Raw genomic sequence first — 27,020 nt, 5'->3', positions numbered from 1 at the left:
TTTTCAGTTGGTACGTTTTAATAATGTATACCGGATTATAGTAGATAAAAATATCTTTATTTATCATGGACTCTAAGTTTTAAGGTCAAGGATATTTAAATAATTTTCATTCTCAAAACTAAAAAAAAAACTCCCAGACCTATCCTCACCTCCCTCATTCCTCTCAACCTTTTCTCTTTCATAAAAAAAGTTAGAAACCCTTCCTAACCCTAATCCACCTTTCTCACTTATGTTTGTTCATCATTTGGAGGATATGTTATATATTTTCCCTTCTTATTATTATTAAATTTCATTTTTAAATTAAATCATGTAAATAAAACCTTCATAAATCAATTAAATTTTTATACATCATTTACACATCTACACCACATTTCATTATATTTTTAAAGAACAAGATATTTCCCTCTATTGTCCTTTTCCCTCTACACAAAGTGTTTCTTTTTCCTTTCTCTTTTGGTATGGTATACATGTTGTAAGATTACAACCTAGAATTGAAAGAATTGTACTCCTAGGGAGCTCTTTTATACCTATTTCTTTAATTTCCTTGTGTCCCTTTTTTATCACTGAATCAACTTCTGCAGGCGCTTAGAATAAACTTTTGGCAAGGGTTTCTGATTTTTTTTTTTCAATTGGGGCAACAGTAGGGATGATAGAGAAAATGTTGGAGGTGAGTAAGGGTTTGGGGGTTTCTTTTTTTTTTTTTTAGTTTTGAGAATGAAAATTATTTAAATATCCTTGACTTTAAAACTTAGAATCCATGATAAATGAGGATATTTTTGTCTACTATAATGCGGTACACATTGTTAAAACGTACCAACTGAAAAACAGGTGTACGCGTGTTAATAAACCCCCCCCCCCCCCCCNCACACACACACACACACATATATATATATATATATATATATATATATATATATATATAGGTTTAATACCTATTTTGGTCTCTCGGTTTATAGGATCTATTCAAAGTCGTTCTTTTTTTTTTTAAAGTTCACTAACATCCTACTTTTCGTAAAAACGGTGCAAGTTAGTCCTTTTTGCTTACTGCGTTAAATTTGCTAACAGCAGAGCTGCCCAGTTGGCAAAAAATTAATTAGTTGTACAGTTTTGGTTGACATGTTAAATTGAATTGTTGATTCATCCTGAAAGCAAAGTGATTCATGGATGTTGTTCCCAAATTTAAAAGCAAAGTTAAGGTTGTGGGTGATTCATGCTACATTTGTTCTCAAATCTAAAAGCAAAGGCTAGGGTTCTTGGAGATTTGTGCTACTGTTGTTCCCAAGTTTAAAAGCAAAGGGTTAGGGTTAGAGATGACTTCTTCACGAAATTGTTCTTCCTGTTCGAAGGCAACGGGTAAAGAAATATTACAATTAAGAAGCCCTAAATTTGAAACTCTAAGAAAAGTTCCTAATATTTACTGGTTTCCTTCTTTTTCTTTGATGGTGTTGGAGAAATCCTAATTAAGAATCCTAAATTTGCAAATTGGGACCAGCCCCAAAATTAACAACCATAATGGTTTTTAAAAATCTAAAATTGGGAAAATACCCTAATTAAAACCCTAAAATTGGAAATTAGTTTAGGAAACCCTCAAGGGAGAAAATTCCCAATTAGTTTTCATCCCCAATTTGTTTTTTCTTAGCGATCTGGTGTGCTAGCACCACTATTTTCTTCTTCGTTTATGTTCTGTGTCGTGCAATGGAGGTCAAGCTTCTTCTTCCTTTCGTTCATCGTCATGGTGGTTAGAAGAGTTTTGCATTGTAGTAATGGTGGTTTTCTGTTGTTTTGGTTCTTCTTCTTGCTCACTGCCACCATGGTGGAGGAAACCGTCTTCGTCTTCTCCCTTCTTGGCGTCAAAATCGCAAGTTGATTTTACCCCAAATTGTAATATTGTTTCAGTTAATTATAATTTTATTTTAACCCTGTTTTTTACATATTCTACTGATTTTAAGTTATTTTATTTTAACACATGTAATGAAATCACATTGTCACCACAATCAAAACTATACAACTTTATATATATATATATATATATATATATATATATATATATATATATTAAATTCATCATAACATTTGTCGACCAAGTTGGGTCATATATATCCATTGAAACAAAACCAACAAATGACAACTAAAAGCAAAATCAGATAAAATCTTCTACATATAAATAATATGCAAAATACTAAGATACATAAAATAAGGAAGAGAGAACCCAGCAGACATTAAAGCTTTTTAATATTAGAAAACCTCAACATGGAGGAAAACTCCACTAGACCTAATCCAATAAAATCTGTCATTAATAATAATTAATAAATACACCTAAAATTCTCTTAGAACTTTCAAAGAAGAAAATAATATAAGAAAACCCCCATAAATACTTAGCTAAACAACATAGGAAACTTTAATATATGACATGTGGAATAAACATTTTTTTCAAGTTAGCTTTTTTTTTCATAGAGTTGCACAGATACTAATTGCTCTTTTCTTCATTCTCGAGACTTTTTTTTTCTTCTTTTCTCACTCGTAGTGTTTACAATTTGTGTTTATCTATTTCCCTCTAAAACCTGATGTAAAGGATTGTATAATTTTAAATTGCATAATAGGTTGGAGTACATGAAGAAAAATGTCTCTTTTTCTTTTTCTTGATTAAGTTAGTGTGAGTCAATAAATTGATAATTCATTTGACATTAGTTGCTGTGGGATATCAACATGACATCACTTTAAATACATGATAATTATGCATAAATACATTATTCTTCCTTTTCTTTTAAAATATTATAATGGCAAGAGAAAAATAATTCATTCATCGCACGTACCTCTTCTTTTATTTACCCGTTGGCTATTGTTTCAATACTGTTCTAATGTCACGACATAATATTGTTGTTCTTATATTCAACCATATACTATTTTATATTAGATAACTCAATTAACACAATCCAAATCAAATATACTAGGTGGAATGTTTTTGGTGGTTCAAATAACGTAACTTGAATTTGAAATAAGAATGTTAAAATAGTTTGAAGTCTCTTAGTTAACTTGGTCCATCACAAATTTGAGCGGGATTGGATTGATAAAAAGAAATTGAAATTTCAATTTGTTTATCTGGGGTAAACTCATGGTGAGCTGTGTTGATTCACCAATCCACCTAGTTTAATCCAAGTAAGTCAGGCTCGTTCACCTACTTACCTAGTTTTTCTAATAAGTACTTTTTTGATGGGTTAGTCATTTTACAAAATATTAAAACGGAGGCTGGTATAAAATTATTCTTGTATAGAATAATTAGACAACATGAAAATTCACAAATCTACCCTTAGTGACTCAATTTTTATGTAGAAACAAATTTGAATTGCTATGAAGCTATTAAAAATTTTGTTGAGAAGATTTTGTGATATCTTTGCATGAATGAAATCTTATGTTTGATTGATCATAAATATAATTTAAGGCTCTTTTCCTTTATTTAAATTTGAGTTAGAAAAATTTTATGATTTTTTTTGGAATTAAAAAAAATTATAATTAAGTTAGTCAGTAAATCAACCTGTTTAACCTACCAATCCGTGGTGGGTTGAGTCGAGTTCGAATTTTTCAACTTGCCAATAAGTGAGTCAAGTTAGATTAACTCACTGAGTAATCAATTTGTAGTGAACCAAACCGAGTTAAATTGGATGACCCATTTTCACAATACTAATTTTATATCTCCATAACACTTATGAGACGGTTATCAGAAAAGGTCTTATATATTTTTAAAACTTAATATTTTTGTTTGTAACTTAAAAAAAAAATCATTTGGGGGGGAGTGATTGAATGAATTTGAGAGAATTTGAAGATAAAATTTTTTGTTGTTTATTTGAGTGGATTTGGAAGTAAAGTTAATGAGAACTAGTGTGTGATTTAATTTATGTGACAGATTAAAAAAATTTACTTCAAAATCCACTTTCACTTACATCCAAATCTATTCAAATAAACAACTAAAAAATTTATCTTTAAATCCTCTCAAATCCCTTCCATCACTCTTCCTCAAATCATTTCAAGTGAATAAAGCCTAAGTTGCTAACAAATAAGATTGATATACGAGAGTAGTTTGTTTCCTAGGCTACACGTCTCCTGTTAAAGAAAAGAGAGAAAAATTAAAGTTTAAAGAACAAGTGACACATAATATAGTATATATTGAGAATGATCTCAATCTTTAAAGTGTAAGAAAGTTGCCTGAATTGACCAACAATAGTTTTTAAGTGATTCCACTTACCACTGATCAACAAACAACAGCTCCCAGTTGCAGTTTGAGCATAAAAATTTTCATAAGAGACAAATTTTTGGTGAATGAGACGATTGTGTGTGGTAGTAATTCTAGAAGATTGTCATAATGAAACAAGGTTGAAAGATTAAAATGAAACTTGATATCGAGATATTTTATTCAACCTTATTTACGATTCAATTATAATAAACCAGTCAAACTAGACTATTAAAAATATACAAACTATAGTAATCACCTTAAAATTTTGTAGAATTATATAAAAGCTTTATGTTTTGCTAATATTTACATTGGTTTCATTTTTTATAGTTCAAGGTTTTATTTGTATTCAACAATTTAAATTTATTGTCTATATTTATTTTATTTTAAAAATAAAATTAATTTAAAATATATAAAGATAAACTTTATTTTATAAATATGTGAGACTAAGTTAAATTTAAAGTTTTTTTTAGATGAAATAAATTAGGTTAACAGAAATTTTCAATAAATTTGACGAACAATATATCAACAAAGATGGATTTATATAGATTTATATACATCAAATCCATATTATGATATTTATTAATCAAAAGAGAATATTAACCAAAATATTGTCTTTGCTATTATGATAATGAACAATTAACATGCGATTTTTTTTCCTCTTTGTTATTTTAATGCGAAAATGGCCTTTTCCATTTATTTAGAAAAGATAAGCTTCTTTACTATTTATTATTTACTTTTGGTTGGAGGGCTTGAATTTACATTTTTTTTTTGGCTGGTCAGAGTTTAGATCCGTAATTCAAATTTTCGTTTTAACTTTTTAAATTTGAAAAGTACAATTTCATATGCAACATAATATAGTCTTTTTGAAGCTTAACATTTAAACAATGCATAAAATTACAATTTAAATAATAATTTAATCTTTTAATGTAAAAGGAATAAATTTAAAAATGATTTTATCATATGTTTATTTCTTTCTCAAAATATAATGGTTGGAAAAATTGATAAATCAAAGTGATGTTTTATGTGTTGAAGGTTTTGAGGAAGATGATGTCTGTTGGTATTTTTAATGAATTAAAGGTAACTTTTAATTTGTTTAACAAAAATTAAAAAAAAAATGCATGATATCCTCTCCATAAGAGATGCAAAACAAAAGCATGAACCATATTACAAAAATATTTGTACAGGGTGAGCAATACATATATACATATTGTCTACCTTAGATACAAAAAACAAAACAATATACATCTCTATATGTATACTTATGTTTTCACCATTCCCTTATTACCTTTCAAACAAGAGATAAAGAGTATTTCCATGGTCTTCAAAAATGTACTTATGTTATCTTTTTTATTGAGTCATAACAAAACTTGATCACCAGTCAGAAAGACACAAGTACTAATCCCTAATTTAACGTTACAATTTTGAGATTTCATCCAAACCCATATGTACTCACTTGCTCAACAAAAAATTTATATATTTTTTAAAATAACTTAAAAAAGGTGGTAATTAGAATCCAGGTCAAGTTCTAAATTAATTGGTATAAAAAATTTAAAAAGTTTAGTTTGGATTAGGATACATAGCCCTAAATCCTAAATTTGGCTATTCAATTTAAATTTATGTTAACGATACTTTAACAACATTTTTTTTATAATATTTTAATATCATTTACGTGTCATTTTGTCATTGGTTTAAAATTACTCCACAATCAATAATAATAATCATAAACATCAACATGAACCAATCACATAATAATAATATATAGACGAGACGATGGTGTTAAAATGTTAATTAAAAAAACTTTGTAAAAAGTATCATTATCCTTAAATTTACAAACATGAAAACTTATATTTTACTTTATATGGACCACATGAGAATGTCCATACCAGATTAGGTAAAGCATTCTTTGGATTTTTGCATTGTCTCTTTCTTCACATGCTGTGGTCACTCAGTTTACAATATCATCTACTATTCCATTTCATCATGCAGAACAATGATGCTTTGGAATAAACAACAAGAACAACAACTGCAGTAACAGGTAACAACACAACTAACCCATTTGACTAGCCGCCATTTCTTTCTTTTGAGGAAGTTACATCTCTACCTTTTCCTCATACATATTCATTTCTCTCCTTAAGCAGTTCATCAAGATTCAGCATCTATGATAGAACCAAAACCAAGGTTGTTTACTCAAGTGACACAACATTGTTCACATGCAACCATTCATTTTGCATGTTCTTTCTATGTTAATTAGAATGATTTTATAGCGTGTGGTTGTTTTTCAGGTATGCTGTTGTTACTGGGGCAAACAAAGGGATAGGGTTAGAGACTGTTAAGCAGTTGGCCTCAAATGGAGTGAAGGTGGTGCTCACTGCCAGAGATGAGAAAAAAGGCCATGAAGCCATTGAGATATTGAAAGAATGTGGTGTCTCTGAGTTGGTGGTTTTTCACCAGCTTGATGTCACTCACTCTGCTACTATTCATTCACTGGTGGAGTTTCTCAAGACACAGTTTGGGAGGCTTGATATCTTGGTAAGAACACATGCTAGTGGAATTCATTTTCAATATCTTATACTTTAGAAATTATTACATGATTAGGAGCCATTCTATAATGTAGACACATGAAAATCTTAAAACTGTTTTACATGACTTTTTTCTTATTTTTCCTTCTCCAAATACAAAGTTAAATTTGTTAATCCAACATGACTTTTGCTCTCTCATAGAGTTTTTCTCTCGTTTCCAAAATAGTTGCAGTCCAGTCTTTCTAAAACATTTTCTTATTCTTGGCTCTAGTAAATGGAGGATCAACTAGAAAACTATATATAGACTAATCAAATGAAAAAGTTGTGATAATCCGAACCTTCAAAAAGTAAGTAAAAAAACTACCATTAACACAATTTAATAAGAGTAATCTAAGCTTTCCAGCAAAGAGAAATAGGATAAAATTGAAACTAAAAAGGAGTGAACCTTGTGTATAAATTGTGAAAGTGCACCACTTTTAGTTTTGTGCATTTCCTTACTAGATGTGGAAATTATAGTGAATATAGGTTGATTATTTTCAAATATCTTGAGATAGTACTGGGAGATAATTAAAGTAGTGTTTCTTTTAAAGTCTAAAACTTCTATAAAAAATTTATCTTCATAAAACATCTTCAAGGATTCCTGAGAGTAAATATGTTTTTAAATCGTTTGTAACTGAATTTCTAAGTGATATAATTTTACTTTTAGAAGCCATTTTTAAGGACCTGAGAGAAAATATGCTTTTAAATAGTTTCTAACCGAATTTATAAGAAATATAAAATTATTGGGTAGAGTTAAAAAGTGCAATATATGTACTCTTTTAAAACCTTCAGATATTATAATGTTTTTTTACTATAATTTGTGTAGTGGTGCACCCTTGCATGTCTAAGAGCATTTTTTTATGGTGTTAGGGCTATTCTGTATCCTATAAATCATATAAAAAGAAATGAAATTTGGCGTATGGATCCATTATTAATGATAGCAAAGGTTTTTTCCTTTAGCTATAAAAAAATGTATGTATTCTCAAGTACTCGATTCTATACTGCTCCTAGCAATTTCAAATAGAAAAAAGTCTCTTTAACAACTCTTTTTTTACAACGTATACGTGACAATCTATGATTGGTCCGTTTCAAATATTTTTTTAAACATAAATTCAAACAGACCAATAAAATGATGACACGTGTCCTGTTGTAAAAAAGTTGTTAAAAAAGAGTTGTCAAAATATCATTCTGTTTTCAAATATGGTTTATCAGTATTCATAACTTCTTATGACTATACACAAAACCATAAAAAGAAGTACTTAAAATAGTTTTTCTTCATGCTTATAAGAATGTCTAAATTATAGAAGTCATCTTATTTGTTTCTCTTCAACTTTATCTGAATTAACCATTTTAACCTCTGAAAAATCCCACAATTTTTGTATAGGTGAACAATGCAGGAATCAGTGGTGTCAATCCATATGAAATGGTCAGTGTGTATTTTTTTTTTTTTCTAATGTGAGGGATTTATGTTCTATGTAGAACCTTTATTGAAGCTGAATTTCTTCCATATGCATGCAGCAAGGGTCAACAATTAACTGGAGGGAACTTACTCAAACTTCTGAAATGGCAGAAAAGTGTCTAAGAACAAACTACTATGGTGCAAAGGAAACAACTGATGCATTTCTTCCCCTTTTGAAACTATCCAACTCACCTAGGATTGTTAATGTTTCCTCCCAAGCAGGGTTGTTAAAGGTACAAGAATGACATAATTTTTTGCTCTTGAAATATGATTTTACATTCGAAATATTGTGATGTGGTGATGTTTCAGGGGATAGCAAACAAAATGGCTAAAGGGGTGTTTGATGATGCTGAAAATCTTACAGAAGATAGAATAGATGAGGTATTGAAGGAGTTTATGAAAGACTTTGAAGAAGGTTCATTCAGAAACAAAGGTTGGCCAACCTTTTTATCTGCCTATATGGTCTCAAAAGCAGCCATGAATTCATATACAAGAATTCTAGCAAGGAAATATCCAAACTTTTGCATCAATTGTGTGTGTCCTGGTTTTGTGAAAACAGACATAAACAGAAACACTGGTTTCTTATCAGTTGAGGAAGGTGCTGCTAGTGTTGTGAGATTAGCATTGCTTCCCAATGGTTCCCCTTCTGGCCTCTTCTATAGTAGGGAAGAAATGTCAAATTTTTGAATGGATCATTAACAACTTTTTTATAACAGGACACATGTCACTATTTTATTGGTATGTTTGAATTTATTTATAAAAAAAATATTTGAAATAGACTAATCATAAATTATCATGTATGCGTTGTCAAAAAATTATCAAAAAAAAATTGTTAAAAGAACTTTTTCCTTTTTGAATCATTAAAATGCATATAAATAGTGCATACTCAAGAACAAACACCAGAAAGTGTGCCTCTTGATGATATTGTTCTTATCCTTATATTTGTGTCATTGTTTATAGGAATTAGGAATAAGGGAAGGAAGAGAATACTAGTAAGAAATCCTTAAAGGAGAGCATATTGTATTTTCTTTTGCTTCAAATAAATGAAATAATTAATTTTTTTCTTTTCCATGATAGATTCATAACTGCTGAAGAATATATACATGCCAGTTCTAGACTTTGATTCTCACATCGATCACTCTTAATTAGCACGACAAAGTTCTTATGATGTTTTACACTTAACTATGAGAGAATTTTACACTTACAACAATTTCAAATTGTAAGATATGAAAAGTGATTCTATGTATTGCATATGTTGATATATTAAATATTTATAATATAATGTTTAATGATAAAATATAAGACTTAATTAAGTTTTGGTTAAAAAGTTCAAGATTGGTTTTCACTTATATATTCTTTTTTAATTAAGTTACTATTTTTTAAAAATTGACTAAATTAGTTCTTTTTTGTTAATACTTTACAAAAGTATTATTATCAATGTCACATGTTAATTCTTAGTTTTCTTTATTATTTTTTATATTTATTTAGCAAAAAAATTTGTTGTCCACTTGCTAGATTTCATAGTGGAAACTTGACATTATCAATGTTATATCCTTTGGTAACTCTTTGATGTCACTCGAGCTTGGGAGACTATGTATGTCATATTCGATCAATGAGTTAGTCAACAATTAACTCTTAGCCAAATTCAAGGGGTATTTTTACAATATTAACCAAGCAACTGAGATGGTATTTTCACCATAATAATGGCTGAGATGACATTTTTACCAGAAAAAAATAGTGATCATAATTGAACGATTTAAAACAAAAAAAAAAAAACATTCTAATTAAACTTCTAATCAAGATTACATTTGGGATGTTAGTATTTTGTATTCAATTTGATTCATATATTCCTTCAATTCAGTTTAGTTTTTTTTTAAACGGAACAATTTTTGTCTTTTTTCAAAAACCAAATTTAATTTTTATATAAATGTTATATTAATATTTTTATTAGATATTTCTAATTTAGGATTAGAGTTGAATTACCATTAGAATAAAAATTTTAAAAGTAGAAACTAACATTATTGGTTTAAAATTTTAAAAAGTTAAAAATCACATCAACTATAAAAATGTCACACAACATTATACTAATACACTAGTAAAAAAATATCTATTACCGCGCACATTATGTATCAGTTCACTAGAAATCGAAGCATAATATTGTGCGGTGACATTTTTGAAATTATATCAATAATATAGGTTGCGGTTTTGAGGGGAACCACAGTCTATTGTTCATGCAAAATTCTGACATTTCCCCAAAGCAGTTTTGAAATAAATTTGCAGGGGAATAGGCCTCGGTTTTGAGGGGAACCGCGACCTATTCTCCCTGCAAAATTTTGACTCCCTGCAAAGTCAGTCCTAAAATAAATTTACAATAGAATAGGCCACAGTTCCTCTCAGAATCGTGGCCTATTGTTCCTGCAAATTTTTGACATTTCCCTTAAGGGGAATATGTTGTGGTTCCCCTCAGAACCGTGACCTATTGTCCCTGCAAATTTCTGACATTTCCGTTAAGTCAGTCCTGAAAAAAAATTTGGAGTCAGAGCGTCAGGGAATAGGCCGTGATTCCCCTTAGAATCGCGATCTATTGTCCCTACAAAATTCTGACATTCCCCTCAAGTCAATCTTGAAATAAATTTGGAGTCAGGGAATAGGTCGCGGTTCCCCTCAGAACCGCAGCCTATTGTCCCTACAAAATTCTAACATTCCCTCCAAGGCAGTCCTATAATAAATTGGGAGTCAGACCGTCAGGGAATAGGCCTTGGTTGTTAGGAGAATCGTGGCCTATTCCCTGATCTGAACAAATTTTAAATATTTAAGAGAATAGGCCTCGATTGGGCGAGGAACCGCGACATAAAGTGTGCAAAAAAAATTCAAAATTGTCATTTCAGATCAATTTTAATTTTTTTTATGAGAATAGGCCTTAGCTAAGATGGGAACTAAGGTCGTATCCCCTCTATTACCCTGGTTTTCTAATGAACCGAGGTAGTAGCCCTTGTCCAGGGTTAAAATTCAAAAAAGCATGAATAGTTCTTCTTCTCCAGTGCGATCGCCCCTCTCTGTAACTTCTTCTTCTTCTTCTACGCCGTCGCAACTTTCTCCCTTCTTCCTTACACCATCGATGTGCCACTGTCGTCACTGTAGAAGGACTTCCTTCCTCATTTTTCATCCCCTAGTATCCGATCAAATTTGGCTTTGGTCGCCAAAGTTTTTTCTTTTGTTTTTTTTTAGTTTTTGGGTTGGTTCGATATCTTTTATTATTAATTCGGATTATCAAACTTACGTTTTATTGTATTTTATTGTAGGTATTGTGTTTTTTCTTTTAAATTTGTTCCGTTTCAGACCGTGGGTTGTTCCATCTTCTCCATTATTGTGTGGTTTTTCACGTTCCCAGGTTCGTATTATTTTGTTTATTAGTTTTCATTTTGTTAATTTTTAATTTTTTGTAGGTAGAATATGAATAATTATGTATGATTGAATGTTTGAATTGATAATTTTAATGCTTATTAATTGTTTGATTGTATGATTGTATTATTCTGTTTATTAATTTTCATTTTGTTAATTTTTAATTTTTTGTATGTTGAATATGAATAATTATGTATGATTGAATGTTTGAATTGATAATTTGAATGTTTATTATTTGTTTGATTGTACGATTGAATTGATTGCATGTTGAATATATTGTATAATTGTATGATTGTAATTTTGTAGAATATCTACGTATGGATCGAAATTTGATTAATTTACCACGCATTAGTGCTAAGTACGAGAGAGGGGTAGAGGAATTTATACAATTTGTGTAACATAATGAGGGTAGAAGTGATGATGAAGTGAAGTTTAGATGTCCTTGTGTGAACAGTTTGAATGCGAGAAAGTTGAATGCAACCTAAACTAGAGAACATCTTATTTGTGATGGTTTCCTAAGATGTTATACAACATGGATATGGCACGGTGAAGAAATGTACTTTCCGACTGACTCCTTAACTGAAAATGTTATTGATTCCACCATGGAAGAAGATCGTCCGGATGAAGACAAATTATAGGACATGATCCGCGATGTTGGCGCAGAAAATTTTTCCAAAGTTCATGTGTATGAGACGATATCGACTGATGCGAAAATACTTTTGTATGTCGGTTCAACTAAGTTCACACGTTTGTCAACGATGTTAAGACTCATGAATTTGAAGGCGACCAATGGATGAACTGATAAGAGTTTCATAGAATTGTTGACGTTGTTGAATGAAATGCTGCCAGATGAAAATACACTACCCGCTCGTAATTATGATGCGAAGAAAAAAAGGATACATGTTTGTTCCAATGACTTCATTTTATATAGGAAAGAGTTTGAATTTTTGACAAAGTGTCTAAAATGTGGTTATCACGATACAGTCAAAAAAACAATAGTAAAGATAAATATAAATGTGAGTTATAAAATGTATTTTTTATAAAATGAAATTGCCAAATTTAAATATATTTTTTATTTTTGTAAAAATAGCTATTTTTAGATTTTTTTTTTCTTTGTTTTTTTTATCACAATAATAATTACAATGGTTTATTTAAGTATTGTAAAATGTGTAAAAAAAATTAGGAATTGACAGTTGAGATGGATTGATCACCGTAAATTCTTTGTATGACAGTAACAAAATGAACTAAATTGACCAAAATAAAAACCAAACTCATTCAAAATAGAAACTGGTGTTTAAGAAAAAAAGTAAGTTGTATGTGTTTGATGAACCCACGTCCCCACTTGCACCAATGTTCCACCACCACTACAAAACTTTGTAGTCGTCCAAATCAACGAACCTACCCAAAAAAACAAACAACATTAACTACAAAACAAACTCCTACACTTCATTATATTTGTCACCTGGTTTTGGAGAAAACCACTAACATTATTAACACATCCATTGAGTTTCAGCTTTTCTATGGCAGAGCCAAAACTAAGGTTAGTATTTCACCCCTTTAGTCTATGTTTTCTTCATGTAGACATGACATCACTGTTCCTACATACCACTCTTGTAACTTGGAATAAACACCAATTTATTTGAAGTTACTTTTAAATTAGTCTCTAAGTTCCTGAAAATGAGGGATAGGTAAGACGTTTGAATCTTTTTGCTGATAAAATCCAACACATCCAAAGAAAGGGTTTCCTGAAAATACAAATTTACAGTGGTATTAGTTCAAAAGTTTAAAAATACGAACTTCTTTCAATTTCTAGAATTAACATGATTGTTTACTTTATAATTTGAGTTAAAGTCAAGTCTACAAAAGCAGGAGAGAAAAATTATTTGTGCCGGTCTTATTAGTTTTTTCTCATTAGATCCAGCATTATTATGAATGTTTACATGATTTGTAGAAATGTGTGTGGTTTGATGTGAAAGGTATGCTGTTGTAACTGGAGGAAATAAAGGGATAGGGTTTGAGACTGTTAAACAGTTGGCCTCAAATGGAGTGAAGGTGGTGCTCACTGCCAGAGATGAGAGCAGAGGCCAAGAAGCCATTGGGAAATTGAAAGAGTATGGTCTCTCTGATTTGGTGACTTTTCACCAGCTTGATGTCACTCACTCTGCTAGTATTCATTCTCTAGTAGAATTTGTTAAGACACAGTTTGGAAAACTTGATATTTTGGTAAGAAGACCAAGTTTCTCATTTCTTTTGTTATCAGTAAAAACAGCAAATTAGTGAATTGTAATTTGGAAATATGATGGAATGCTGTATAGTCTTAATTGTTACTCTTTAGCTTCATATGACAAATCAATTTTTAACCATTTAAGAATAACAAATTCTTGTGCAGGTGAACAATGCAGCAATAAGTGGTATCAATCTGGATGGAGTGGTGAGTGTGTTTGTGTGTGTGTATTACACTCTATATATATATATATATATATATATATATATATATATATATATATATATATATATGTATATTTGTCTCTGTTGAGCCTCTGTTAATGTGTTTTTGAGTTTCTTCAACATGAATTCAGGAGGAGGGATCAGCATTTAACTGGGAGGAACACGATCAAACTTATGAGATGGTTGAAGAGTGCCTAACAACAAACTACTATGGTGCAAAGAAAGTAACTGAGGAATTTATTCCCCTTCTGCAATTATCCAACTCTCCTAGGATTGTGAATGTTTCCTCCCAAGCAGGATTGTTAAAGGTATAAGAATGCCTAAACAATTCATTTGAAAGATGGTTTACTTTCCCTTCTAAACGTTGGCAAAATTTGTAATGATGTTTCAGAACATAGTAAACGAATGGGCTAAAGGGGTGCTTAATGATGCTGAAAATCTTACAGAAGAGAAAATAGACGAGGTGCTCAAAGAGTTTACCAAAGACTTCAAAGAAGATTCCTTAGAAACTAAAGGCTGGCCAACCTTCTGGTCTGCCTATAAGGTCTCAAAAGTAGCCATGAATTCATACACGAGGATTCTAGCAAAGAAGCATCAAAACATGATTATTAACAGTCTGTGCCCCGGTTTTGTGAAAACAGACATCAACAAAAACTGTGGCATCTTATCAGTTGATGAAGGTGCTACTAGTGTTGTGAGATTGGCACTTTTTCCTGATGGTTCCCCTTCTGGCCTTTTCTATGTTAGGCAAGAATTGTCCAACTTTTAAATTTGCATTCCTGCAGTTACAATAATACAATGCAATGAACAAAGTGCATCTTGCTTATATGTTCTACTCTTTACTTTATCATGTTTTACTCTTACGTGACGTGTTGAGTGGAATTGGGAGGATTACTTACAAGTTGGACCTTTATCTTCTTACATTTTCGTGTTTGTCATCATTTTATGAGCTTTTATGGTTTAGGTTCATGAGATGAACTATTCTTTGTTTAAGAAATTTTGATTATCAATTCCAGTAACTGTTAAGCCTAACATATATGGAAAAAGAAATGACTTAATTGAATTTGGTTGCGCAGAATGGTCCTATATCTCACTTAGATTCATGATAATCTAATATAAAATAACTATGCCATGTTAATCTTCCCACTGTTTTCATGTTTACTTTCAAACTTCAACCTAATTCTTTTGTTCTAAATGAATATAAATTTAACTCAACATTAACTTATTAGGATGACAACAAGTCAGAGGTTGGATTGGATACGAATAATATCTATTTCTTATCTAATCTGTAAAATAAAATACAATCATTACCCATCGAATATCAGTTTAATTTTTATTTTAAAACTCATCCATGAATACATGTGAATATTTAAAAAAATAATATTTTGTAAATTTTTAAAATAAAATATAAATAAAGTTATAAAAATATAAAATAAATTAAATTAAATTTTAATTTTAACTAAATTTAGCCTATTAAATTATAAATTAAATTTTAATTTTTAATTAAATTTAACATAATAAAATATAAATTAAATTTTTATTTTTATTTTTTATATGTAATGAATACTTAGGAGTAAAGATAGTATGATATTTGCAGGTATGCCGAAGAAACCTACAGATAAAAATATTTTTGTCATTCTATTTACTATAGTTAAGTAACTTGCATATGTATTAATATGTAGGGTTTAATCTAACCGATATCTATAACTGATAGATTTTCAACAAGCATAAAAGTTATATAATTTTTAAGATTATATGCAAATGACATAAATTAGTGTTTGATAACTAATAAAAGAAAAAGTTACACGAAAGTGATAAAGAAACACTCTCCTATTAACATATTACTGATTTGACAATAAACATATGCAAGTCCACAAATGCAAAGGACCAAATCCAAAATGTTATTTTATAAAAACTAAAATTATAAGTTTTAAATTTTTGAGCGAGAAAATTTAAAGAATTTTCTTTTATATAAATCAGAACGAAATTACGACCATTTATTATGCATTTTGGATGATGTTTTATTAAAGAAAAAAATTGACTGGCACTAAGTAGTTAAAGTAGTACAATTCAAAATTAAAGACAAAAAAACCAAAAAACTAAAATTTTAGTATATACTAACATATACTAAGAGACGTATCCCAAACCCTAGCATGCTATACGTTGAATGGGCGTCGTTGTAAAGAAAAGAACAAAAGGAGAAGATTCCCAAATGAATTCCATAGTTGATAATTACTTACATACCCCCTCATTGAATTCTTGTTCTCATTTTCCACGAATTTTCAGGAGGAAGATAGCATTATTTATTACATCATGCGAATTTGAGTTAAGATTTAGAAAACATTTCAAATTAGAAGTCGACCATGAATGTTCTTAGCCGTATTTTCTTTGGCATTGAAAAAGAAAACAGTAAATAAGCTAAAGAAGAAACAGACCCAAAAGTCCCTACACTAGATATACTATAGTATTTTCTTTTTCAATTTCAAACCTTCGAAATGTATCATTGTATTTATTTTTAACCCTTCCAAATTTCAATTGGTTAAACAAAACGACAAAACTTATTTTTCAAACTTATTCATCAGAGTTTATGGTCAATCAAATCCTACCAGACAATCACTGTCAATAACCACCCTTTTGAATCTACAACCACTGCTCGATGAATATAATCATTACAGTATGAGGGCCCAAACTTGGTGGATTATATGTCACATGGTGGAGGATGGCTAACTTTAGAGTTCAGACCACATTGGCAGTTGGAACAAGTTGAGCCATCCAACCAAGTCATGAACTCCCCAAATAAGATTTAAACAGGCATAATATATAACATAGTAACATGTCATTTAAAAAACTAAAAGAAAAATCAAAGCGATAGAAGTTTCTATTACAATTTTGAATTTTCAAAGTAGGTTAAAAATTCTATCAAAATGTGTCAACGTGCATTTTACAAACTGACCATACTGCTTTGCCTTACATATATATAACCAGGGCAAATCGTCTACAATAGGCAAGAGTTGCAACATAAAGGCAGTCTCTAAAAAATCATACGCGTCTTCCAAACATTAAAAAACATCAACAATCCTATACATTCTACGCCCCCTCTGCTAGAGTCCTCTTTGAGGTACTGATGTATAGAACTGCATCAAATAAAATAAATTTTCCAATTATTTGTTCAGTCAAATATCTATTCTCTATAATAAACAATATCTCAATTTTCCATAAATATGTGTGTGCGTGTTTATAAAATTGCATTCCAAATATTAGTACCATTATTTCCTCGGATGAAAGCGTCACCATACTTGTTCTTCAGTTGTCCATTGACATATTCCTCTGTCTGCTCCATTGCAATATTCATATAACCATCTAGACAAGCAAGTATACCTGCGAGATTTAGCCAAAAAGAGTGAGCCTACTTCATGGATACACAGAAGCATAACATAACAGATACAAACTATACAGTGGAGATGAGACCAATAGGCAAATTCACAATGTAAATCCATTAATAATCAATTCCTTTTCAAGTACTCTCAGAAACGTATCATAAAGTCATAAACTACGATCTTCAATCGTGAGTGAAAAACGTGTCTATATGAAAAGAAGTACCCAACGTTTGATATATATAAAAAAAGAAGTACATTCTATTCTTATTACTCCACGTATCCAACAATTTTGGGCAGGGGTCAAACACAGGTTGCCCAGAAACCTAAATCAATATCTGAGATCAAAATCTAACAATAATTACCATTAGACTAAATAAAGAAGTTTCCCTCTCATCCAATCAACCAAATCATCAGGTTTTCTCTCAACAAAGCAGAAAAAGTTGTGACGAGAAAATATGAACCACGCATTAACATATCAATAAATCATATCCAACCCAGATATACCCATTAATTCACCAATATTCTAAAGAATCACCGGACAAAGGACTTGCACAAGCACACAAACTCATACATACCCAATATAAAAACATGACAGAAAATCAACCAAAACATGTCGGCACTGACAGTCTCTAACTTTTATCAACAATTGGCAAACAATCTTGATCTGCTTATCTAGGGAAGACGAAAAAAAGTAGTAAATGAAGAGAGAAACCTCGGTAATCAACACCGGAATTGAGCTTGACGACAACCGGCCTTCCACGAATGGATTTGAGGAAATCAGCAGGGGTTTTTGTGGTTCCCGATCCTCCTTTCTCTGTTCCACTCATTTTATCTTAACTGCAAAAACCTGCCAAGGAAAAACAGAATAACTTTAATCAATTACACACACAGGCACCGGATTAGGCATCCAAGCTGCCTCCTCACTGAAACATTTTCACAAACACCTTACGGGGAGTTAACAGAATAAAACAAAAAAAAATGGAGTGAGCTAGTAATTCTCTCTCGAAATTCCAATTGACCCTCTCTAATTCGGTCTCGAACGAAAGCTCAGGAATTTGACCTCAACCAGGTGCATGAAAAGGCTACGTAATCGAGATTCACAAAAAGAATACAATATACAAGAAAAGTAAAGAAAAGAAACAGAAAGAAGGAACAGTGTTGTGATAACGAGAGTGAAAATTTGAAGAATGGTTTAGAAGGGCGTACCTGATTTGAGTGAATTGACTTCGGACAGCGATCCACTCTCTCTTCTCTTCCTCAGATGCTTCTGAAAACAGAGAGATGGCAAAGACACAAGTAACGTGAAAAAGCCCAAAAACAAAACCCTAGGGTTTCAAAATCAACCAATCTACTTATCTAACGCTCCTCCCAAACAGTGTGAAAAAGGAACTCATAAATAAATAAACTTATATTAGTTTAAAATGTATTTTTTTTTTCAATCATATTATTGGTACCAACTTTATTTATGTAATTACAAAATTTGAACCAGATAGAAAAGAAGCTACAGATCAACCATTTTTCATTTTTTTTTTAAATTAGACAAAGCATATTTTATCTTGCAAATCAAGCTTAAATTATATGTTTCTTTATCATTTTTTTTAATATGCAAGCTTAATTTAATTAAATTTTAATACAGCGTATGGATATACATTTCTTTTTTAGTATTTTAAAATTAAGCAAGTCTAGTCTATCTTCGGTTAAACATCATCTAATTATTAATTTAAAATACTAACATGTTATTTTGCGTATTAAATAACAATAATAATAATTATTACTACTTCTACTTTATTTATTAAATAACAAATTTTAACCACTATTTTAGTGACATGAAAAGGGTAAAAAAACACATACAACCTTTCAAATTTTGCACCTTTAACTTAAGAATATAAAGAGTTTTATTATTGATCTGAGAAACGTAAAACCAATTTAATTAAGGAATTGATATATTTTTAACCTAATATTTTAAAGAATGAATTTATAAAACTTTTTATTCAATATACATTTATTTATTAAAAGATTATAAGTTCAAATTTAAATTTGAATGTTGAGGATAGAATCAAAGAGTTGCAAGTGCCGTCTACAATATCCAAATCCAAAAGGAAATCGGTCAACATGTTCTTGTAATTTGTAAAGACATACATCAACGTTGTTCGTAATTATTTATTTTTCTTATACTAATTTCTTTGAACAATTTTTACTTGTAATATTCTTATAGCATTCCCACCTTTCGATAGTGAAGACGGCAATTGATTCCAATCATGCATACATTTGAAAAACCATAACACGATACATTGTAATTAACAAACATCCAACTGTTGTGTGTGTTTCTTAATTCTTATTTTGAACAAAGAAAAAGGCCAGAGTTGGAGAATCACTGCTTATTAATAAGGTTCATCACTGGGATGAATTGAAGGGACACACTGGTAGTAGATAGTGATCAACTTCTAATTTCTGTGCAATGGGGGATCAAGCAAAAAGGTTTAACTTAAGTTTTTGTTTCTAAGTATGTTAGACTGACATCTGAGACTTTTGTTTAACTTAAGTTTTTGTATAATATTTTCAAAAAACTAAGGAACTAGTGTAGGACAGAAAAAGAAAGAATATTAGAAGTAATATGAGAAATTCTGAGAAAGTATCAGTAGACTTTTTAAGTTGTAACCAGATAGTAATTACTTTCTGCACTATGTTTCAGGTATGCTGTTGTGACAGGAGCAAACAAAGGGATTGGTTTTGGGGTGTGTAAGAAGTTGGCTTCAAGTGGGGTTGTGGTGGTGCTGACAGCTAGAGATGAGGAGAGGGGCTTGAAAGCAATTCAAACACTGAAAGAGTTTGGTCTCTCAGACCTTCTGGTTTTTCATCAGCTTGATGTGGATGATCCTGCTAGTGTTGCTACCTTGGCTCATTTCATCAAAACCAAATTTGGGAAACTTGATATCTTGGTATGAATCATAATTGCTTATTTTTTTCTAGTGTAAAACTATTTGATTCTCACACAAAGATACTGAGTTATACACCTGCAGTATTTAAAGTTCATATTGCAGTCAGAATAATGTATCATTTTCACTCTTTTTGCACTGATGCAGGTGAATAATGCAGCTGTTACTGGGGGTAAATTATTAGATGGTGAAGCTTTACTTAGAATGGTTGGTTTGTATCTTCTTCTTCTTTTTGCTTAATTAATACAATTCATTTTATTAAATGCTGTACTATAAAGTCAATTATATTATATTTCTGAGAGCCATGTACAATGCAGGTATGTTCCATATATCAGGTATATGTGTGTTTTAATGGAGAAGAAACTAATTATAAATGTCATATTTGTTGTAGAGAAATGGTGAAAAAGTTGATTGGAGTGAAATAGGGTATGGAACTGTTGAGTTAGTTGAACAATGTGTGCAAACAAACTTCTATGGTGTGGAAAGGGTAACAGAAGCTCTTATTCCTCTTCTACAGTTGTCTACTTCACCAAGAATTGTCAATATTTCCTCAAGAGCAGGGCTCTTGAAGGTACATTTAGGCTCTGCAGCTCTTCTACAGAAAATGAAATTTATTACAGTAATCTTATATTATTATTTTATATTTAAAATTGGTTTATTCTTTAAGTAAATAGAATAGAAATTGTAAAGTGACATGATAGAGAATGTTAAGGTGGTTTATTACTTTTGTACTGTGATTGTTTCAGAACATACCTAATGAGTGGGCTAGAACAGTGTTCAGTGACATTGAAAACCTTACAAGAGAAAAGATAGATAGGGTACTGAAAGAGTTTCAGAAAGATTTCAAAGATGGATCATTGGAAATCAAGGGTTGGCCAGCTTTTGCTCCTGCTTATACAATGTCGAAAGCAGCTTTGAATGCTTACACAAGAGTTATGGCCAAGAAAATTCCACATTTTCACATAAACTCTGTGTGCCCTGGCTTTGTCAAGACTGATATGAACAACAACACTGGAGAATTAAGCATTGATGAAGGTTCTGAAACTCCTGTAATGTTGGCACTGTTGCCAAATAATCTTCCTTCTGGTTGCTTCTTTTATCAGGGTCAAGTAATACCCTTTTGATCATTGAATGTCCATTTTTATAGCAAAAAGCTCTGAATAAGTAAGTAGATAGTCATGAAAACATTGATTTAATTCTATGCAGAGTCTACATTAAGGCTATTTTCTACACCAAATTATATAGGTTATGTTTCTGGAAGCAAGTTTGCAGCATGTTTGAGGAATACATTTTGTACGTCTTCATGCTTTTACGTGTCTTACAGTTTTCTTCAATACACACCAGATGGGGAATTAATCAAGAACAACTTCTGCATAGAATTCCATTATTAATTTATTACTAGAATTTGGTGAAGTTATCTCCTGTCGATATAAAATAAATTGGGTGATTTATAATACTAATTCAAAATTGTTAATAATAAATTTGAGTGATGATATAAAATAAATTGGGTGATTAATGATGAAAAATTAAAACATTACGAGTATTATAAATCTGTGCACATTCATGAAATATTAATGTCTAATATATTTATTCACAAGAACCCATTACTATAATTGATTAATAATTTTTCAGTTTTGTGAAACAACATGGAAAAAGTATAAACCAGAAATAACTTCAACATGCCAAAAAGTTCTTTTGCAAATAATATTATCAAGTAAAGAAATTTTTTGTTTTCAAAATAAAAACATTAATTTCTTAGAAAATAATAAATAATGATGACTTTGGTTCCCACTCTGAAAGTGAAAGTCCAGAAATGTGTCCTATATTATGTGAGCAGTGATATCTTGTCAAAATAACTTTTTCCATATTATATAGAAGTTGTAGAAAACGTTGACAACAGAGCAGGTTAAAAACTGTTGTTAAATTTCAAAAAGCTCACAAAGATTTCTTGCAACAACAATGGCAGCAGCACCAAGGTACACGTTTCTTCAAGTCTCGTAATGGTGCATATATTATGTGGTGCCCAATTTTAATCAATCATAGAATAACAAAGAATTTGAAGTGGTGATTTTTCCATAATTTTGATGGATTGATTTATGTTACAGGTACGCAGTTGTTACAGGAGCAAACAAAGGGATAGGATTTGGGATTTGCAAGCAATTGGTTTCTAATGGTGTCACTGTGGTGCTAACAGCAAGGGATGAAAAAAGGGGTACTGAAGCTGTTGAAAAACTTAAGGAGTTTGGTGTGTCTGACCAAGTGGTGTTTCATCAGCTTGATGTGACTGACCCTAAAAGCATTGAATCCCTTGCAAATTTCATCAAAACCCATTTTGGGAAACTTGATATCCTGGTATGATTGAGTTTTAGCATCGTATTATATGTTTCCTCGTCCTTTTTTTTTTCTTGTTGATCCCAGTAAAAGCACCAGGCACACACATATATTATCCTGTGTGATAGAAAGAGAACCCTATCACAAGATGAAGATTATTGTATGGACTTAGATGGTAATATTATGAAGAAGGGTTGGAATTTGACGTTTATGCAATGAGTTTGTGAAGTTTGGAGGATGAAATACAGCTTCAGCAATTGATTTGAAAATTAACAGTTTAAGTTATAACATTTGCAGAATTTGTTTTACATGGACTGATATTTTGTTACAGTTTTAACCCATAATTTCTAAATCAGGGATTATACTTGCATCCTCCTCACAAAGCCAAGCCGTAAAGGAGAAAGGTTTATTAATATTGTAGTTTTTGGTAAAGAAAATCAAATACATATTCTAGTCATTTTGTTTTTCCTCAAAAGTTGTTTGCAGTGTGCTTCTGTACAAAATTTAAAAGCAGGAAAGAGATTGACAATAATAATACTTTTAGACTTAAGAAGTGAAGACAGAAAATGAAAATATAAAATAATACAAAAAAAACATATCCTTAACTTTCTGTCTTCATTTAAAATAGTAAAACAACGGATCAAAGAGGGATATCCTTTCTCAAATAGTAAGACCTGGATTTCTGAGAGAAGATGTGAAAGGTTCAATCCTTTACTAGGTGACCTTTCTTCCACCTTATTTTGGTGCTTGCACCTTCACCGCAAAAGAGGGGCTACATGGTGCTATAAAGCTCCTCTTATCACACGGTCCTAGGAAGGGTCACACCTACTGTATATAGACTGACTTACCCTGCTTCTTCACTTTTTAATGCTTAAATCATCTTCAAAAAATTAAACTAAAAAATTTGATCGCAATTTTCAGTCACTTTTGGAGATTTGGATTCTTTCTATAAGAAGAGAAAGACAATTTCTTTTTGTTCATGCTAGTTTCTAGTAGGACAAAAATTGTGTATTTTCTTTGTCCCAATAATAATTATGTCCTATAGATCAGGTGAGCATCCAAATCCTCATTTTTGGAAGTTCGTTGTGCTTCAAGACTTCATCCATGTTCATATTCATAATTGGTGAAACTTATAGTTAACAAGCACTTGTCCTGTACCAACTTAGTTCAGTTGGATCTTACTGTTCTTCTGTGTGTTCTCTTGTATAGTTCACTTTTCTTCCCTTTATCATACACACACCTATATGGAAATTGGAATGAATGCTGATTAATGTTTGAATTATGATTAGGTGAATAATGCAGGAATAAGTGGAACTAATGTTGACCATGATGCTTTAGCTGCTGCACGGGTATGTATTCCTAATTATATAGAATGTTTCCTTCGTCTTCTAACCTGAAAAATGAAAGTTTACTAGGAAATGTTAATATATAGTAATTTGAGTGAAGGCTTAAGTTAGGACATAATTGATCTGTTGATCTAGCTTGTGAATGGTTTTCTGGAATGTATTGTCTGCGGCTTTTTATTTTGCATAGACGATAGGACTAAATCCTACATTACTGGGTTATAGAAGGAAACAAGTTTTTGCACAATCTAACATTTGTTTTCATAGGATCAATAATGGTTAAGCTTTTAATCATGATGATGGGCATAATCTAACGTAAGTTTCCAAAATAGACATATACTCACTCTTAAAATTTGGAATTGGTCCCCAAAGCTAGCTTAAGAGCTGAGGGTTGTTCTCAATTTATATACTTTAATTTGATCATGTTACTAGCTAACATGAGATTTTGAACACTCCTCTCATACTAAAAAACGAGATGTTTTGAGTGTGAAATTTGCAAATGAAACATCTACAAGTGGTCCGATAATGACCAATAATATAGGTGGTCTAATAGGCTCACCAACAAAAGTTTAAATAAACTTTCACACCATCTTAAAATTTGTAGCTCAGTTATTTTTCTTTGGTCAATGGTATTCTTTCATCTATGTTTCTATGTCATGTCTCCTATAAACATTTCTTTCTCCAAGAAATAACTAGGCTTAACATTTTCATTATATTCAAATTTCTTCGGATAGAACTCAATCTTTGTTCTTGCAAAGGTATATTCTTGAAAAAGACATTAATTACAAAGAGGCCTGGTTATTTGCTACAAAGAAAGAGGTTAACTTTCTTCTCTTTGACTACAGGAAAAAGTTGACAGTGTTGATTGGAGAAAATTTGCACATGAAACTTATGAATCTACAGAAGCAAGCATTAAAACAAATTACTATGGAGCCAAATTAATGTGTGAAGCATTTATTCCCCTTCTAGAATTGTCAGACTCACCAAGGATTGTTAATGTTTCCTCCACCATGGGGAAGTTGGAGGTATATGTGACTAATATGCATGAACTTATTACTGTGACTGGAATCACAATCTGACTAGCCAACTTTTTCTATGTACTGTTTCTTCTATCATTGTGATGTATTTCATACTGTTGTTCATGCAGAGAATACAAAATGAATGGGCTAGAGGAATCCTANGTGATGTTGAAAGCTTAACAGAAGAAAAAGTGGATGAAGTTCTGAAGAAGTTTCTAAATGATTTTAAAGAGGGTTCATTACAAACCAATGGGTGGCCACCTGGGCTTTCTGCATATATAGTTTCAAAAGCTGCTTTGACTGCCTACACTAGGGTTCTTGCCAAGAAGTACCCATCNTTCTGCATCAATGCTGTTTGCCCTGGCTTTGTGAAAACAGATCTCAACTTCAATATTGGCTACCTTGGAGTTGATGAAGGTGCTGAAAGAAATTCTGAGAAAGTATCAGTAGACTTTTTAAGTTGTAACCAGATAGTAATTACTTTCTGCACTATGTTTCAGGTACGCAGTTGTGACAGGAGCAAACAAAGGGATAGGATTTGGGATTTGCAAGCAATTGGTTTCTAATGGTGTCATTGTGGTGCTAACAGCAAGGGATGAAAAAAGGGGTACTGAAGCTGTTGAAAAACTGAAGGAGTTTGGTGTGTCTGACCAAGTGTTCAGTGAATTGCAGATATTACAGGATTATGTTGCCAATAGTGGTGAACTACAGTCATTAATAATTTGAGAAATTTAATTTAGACACAGTGTGTTGTTTGTTAAATAATTATAATCAGTTTATGGAAGACTTGAATGATCTTTACTGCAAGCCAATATANGGCTTACTTACCTATCTGTATGCTTAGAAATTTGTAAAGCTGGTATGTTTGTACTTCTCTGCTTCAGAAATTGGTATGCCCTTGCCATTTATGACCCTAACTAATTGATGAAGGAACTGAACATCCTCTAAAGCCAGATGGTAGCAACTTGCTTTCAAAGCCTTATTTCTCTTAACACCAATCAAGTGCCGCAATTTTAGCTCAAAATCTTTTGTTTTCATCAGAGTGTGAGCAATACGAATACTCATTCTTGTTAACTCTTTGGATTCTTATAAGTTTATGATTCTTGTTGGAGAAACTAAGTTAATCTACTATTACTCTTTTCTGGATATCCCAAAGTAATTTCGTAAACTTGTATACACTTGGATAAACTCCCAAATAAAGAAACAATTTAGATTATGTTATGCATGTTATGGCAGCTAGTTTACAGTCTTTTTTTTTTATTCTTTACTGGCTGAAAATTTTGTTTGAACTTATTGACAGTATTTGGGGAACAGTTTTTTTCATTAGCTTAGACTATTGTTTTAAAGGGCACTCAAAAAATTATTTTAGAACCCTAATTTTTAACTTTTTAATATTTATTACATTTAATTACTTACACGACTGATTCAATTTCAGTTTAATACTTTTTAATATATTTTTAAATTCATCCATTTTTAATACGTTATTTACATTACACTATTTTTTAATCATTGCATGAATTAATATAATGAAATGCTTGAAAGTAGGATGTCTTACTTTATTCTAAATTTAACTATAAATATTTTAAGACAGTTTAAAGTAGAGTTGTCAAATAGACCCTTATAATAGGCCCTGACCCTAGCCCATGTGGGTTGGGACCAAAAAAGCCCCTAGAGCCAAAAAAACCCTTTATTAAAAAAGCTCTCAGGGCTAAAAAGCCTCAAAGCCCTGTGGGTTAAGGCCAGCCCATGGATTTTCTTTTTTACAAAAAAAAAATAAATATCCAACCATAAATTGCATTTTTGTAGAAAAAAGGAACATTTATATTAAGTGTTATAACTTGAAAAATACATGTAAGCATACATGTAAGCATCTTTCTTTTACTTTAATAAATATTTTTACATAATTATTAATTAGAAAA

At 31.0% G+C, this 27,020-nt stretch overlaps 4 protein-coding genes across 4 annotated transcripts; 3 read left to right on the top strand and 1 right to left on the bottom strand.

Moving 5' to 3' along the window:
- The first annotated feature begins 6,318 nt into the window (after positions 1 to 6,318).
- LOC106759137 lies at positions 6,319 to 14,921 on the top strand. The gene is made up of 10 exons (XM_014642143.2): positions 6,319 to 6,406; positions 6,511 to 6,757; positions 8,171 to 8,212; positions 8,305 to 8,478; positions 8,555 to 8,919; positions 13,071 to 13,187; positions 13,624 to 13,870; positions 14,037 to 14,078; positions 14,227 to 14,403; positions 14,487 to 14,921. Exons 1-10 carry the CDS (start codon positions 6,387 to 6,389, stop codon positions 14,862 to 14,864), a joined length of 1,809 nt encoding a protein of 602 aa, XP_014497629.2. The 5' UTR covers positions 6,319 to 6,386; the 3' UTR covers positions 14,865 to 14,921.
- Positions 14,922 to 16,950: 2,029 nt separating this feature from the next.
- On the bottom strand, positions 16,951 to 18,841 carry LOC106759141 (sm-like protein LSM6A). The gene is made up of 4 exons (XM_014642148.2): positions 18,679 to 18,841; positions 18,185 to 18,319; positions 17,360 to 17,473; positions 16,951 to 17,229 (listed from the first exon to the last, which is right to left on the bottom strand). The coding sequence occupies exons 2-4, from the start codon at positions 18,297 to 18,299 to the stop codon at positions 17,183 to 17,185; spliced, it is 276 nt and encodes a 91-aa protein (XP_014497634.1). The 5' UTR covers positions 18,300 to 18,319; positions 18,679 to 18,841; the 3' UTR covers positions 16,951 to 17,182.
- Positions 18,842 to 19,930: 1,089 nt separating this feature from the next.
- LOC106759140 ((+)-neomenthol dehydrogenase-like) lies at positions 19,931 to 21,532 on the top strand. Its single transcript, XM_022779846.1, has 5 exons — positions 19,931 to 19,950; positions 20,165 to 20,411; positions 20,556 to 20,623; positions 20,802 to 20,979; positions 21,155 to 21,532. The coding sequence occupies exons 1-5, from the start codon at positions 19,931 to 19,933 to the stop codon at positions 21,530 to 21,532; spliced, it is 891 nt and encodes a 296-aa protein (XP_022635567.1).
- A 702-nt stretch (positions 21,533 to 22,234) lies between these two features.
- On the top strand, positions 22,235 to 25,528 carry LOC106759138 ((+)-neomenthol dehydrogenase; the record flags this gene model as incomplete). The annotated part of the gene is given in 5 exon segments (XM_014642145.2): positions 22,235 to 22,384; positions 22,514 to 22,760; positions 24,029 to 24,088; positions 24,928 to 25,107; positions 25,230 to 25,528. Coding segments are annotated over 5 exon segments (803 nt in total), but the record flags the coding sequence as incomplete, so codon positions are not given.
- Between the last annotated feature and the right edge of the window lie 1,492 nt (positions 25,529 to 27,020).

The sequence above is a fragment of the Vigna radiata genome, chromosome 4, assembly GCF_000741045.1.
Source record: "Vigna radiata var. radiata cultivar VC1973A chromosome 4, Vradiata_ver6, whole genome shotgun sequence".
Classification (NCBI taxonomy): Eukaryota; Viridiplantae; Streptophyta; class Magnoliopsida; order Fabales; family Fabaceae; genus Vigna; species Vigna radiata.
The sequence above is the reverse complement of the archived record's forward strand: the minus strand, read 5'-3'. Positions and strand labels throughout refer to the sequence as shown.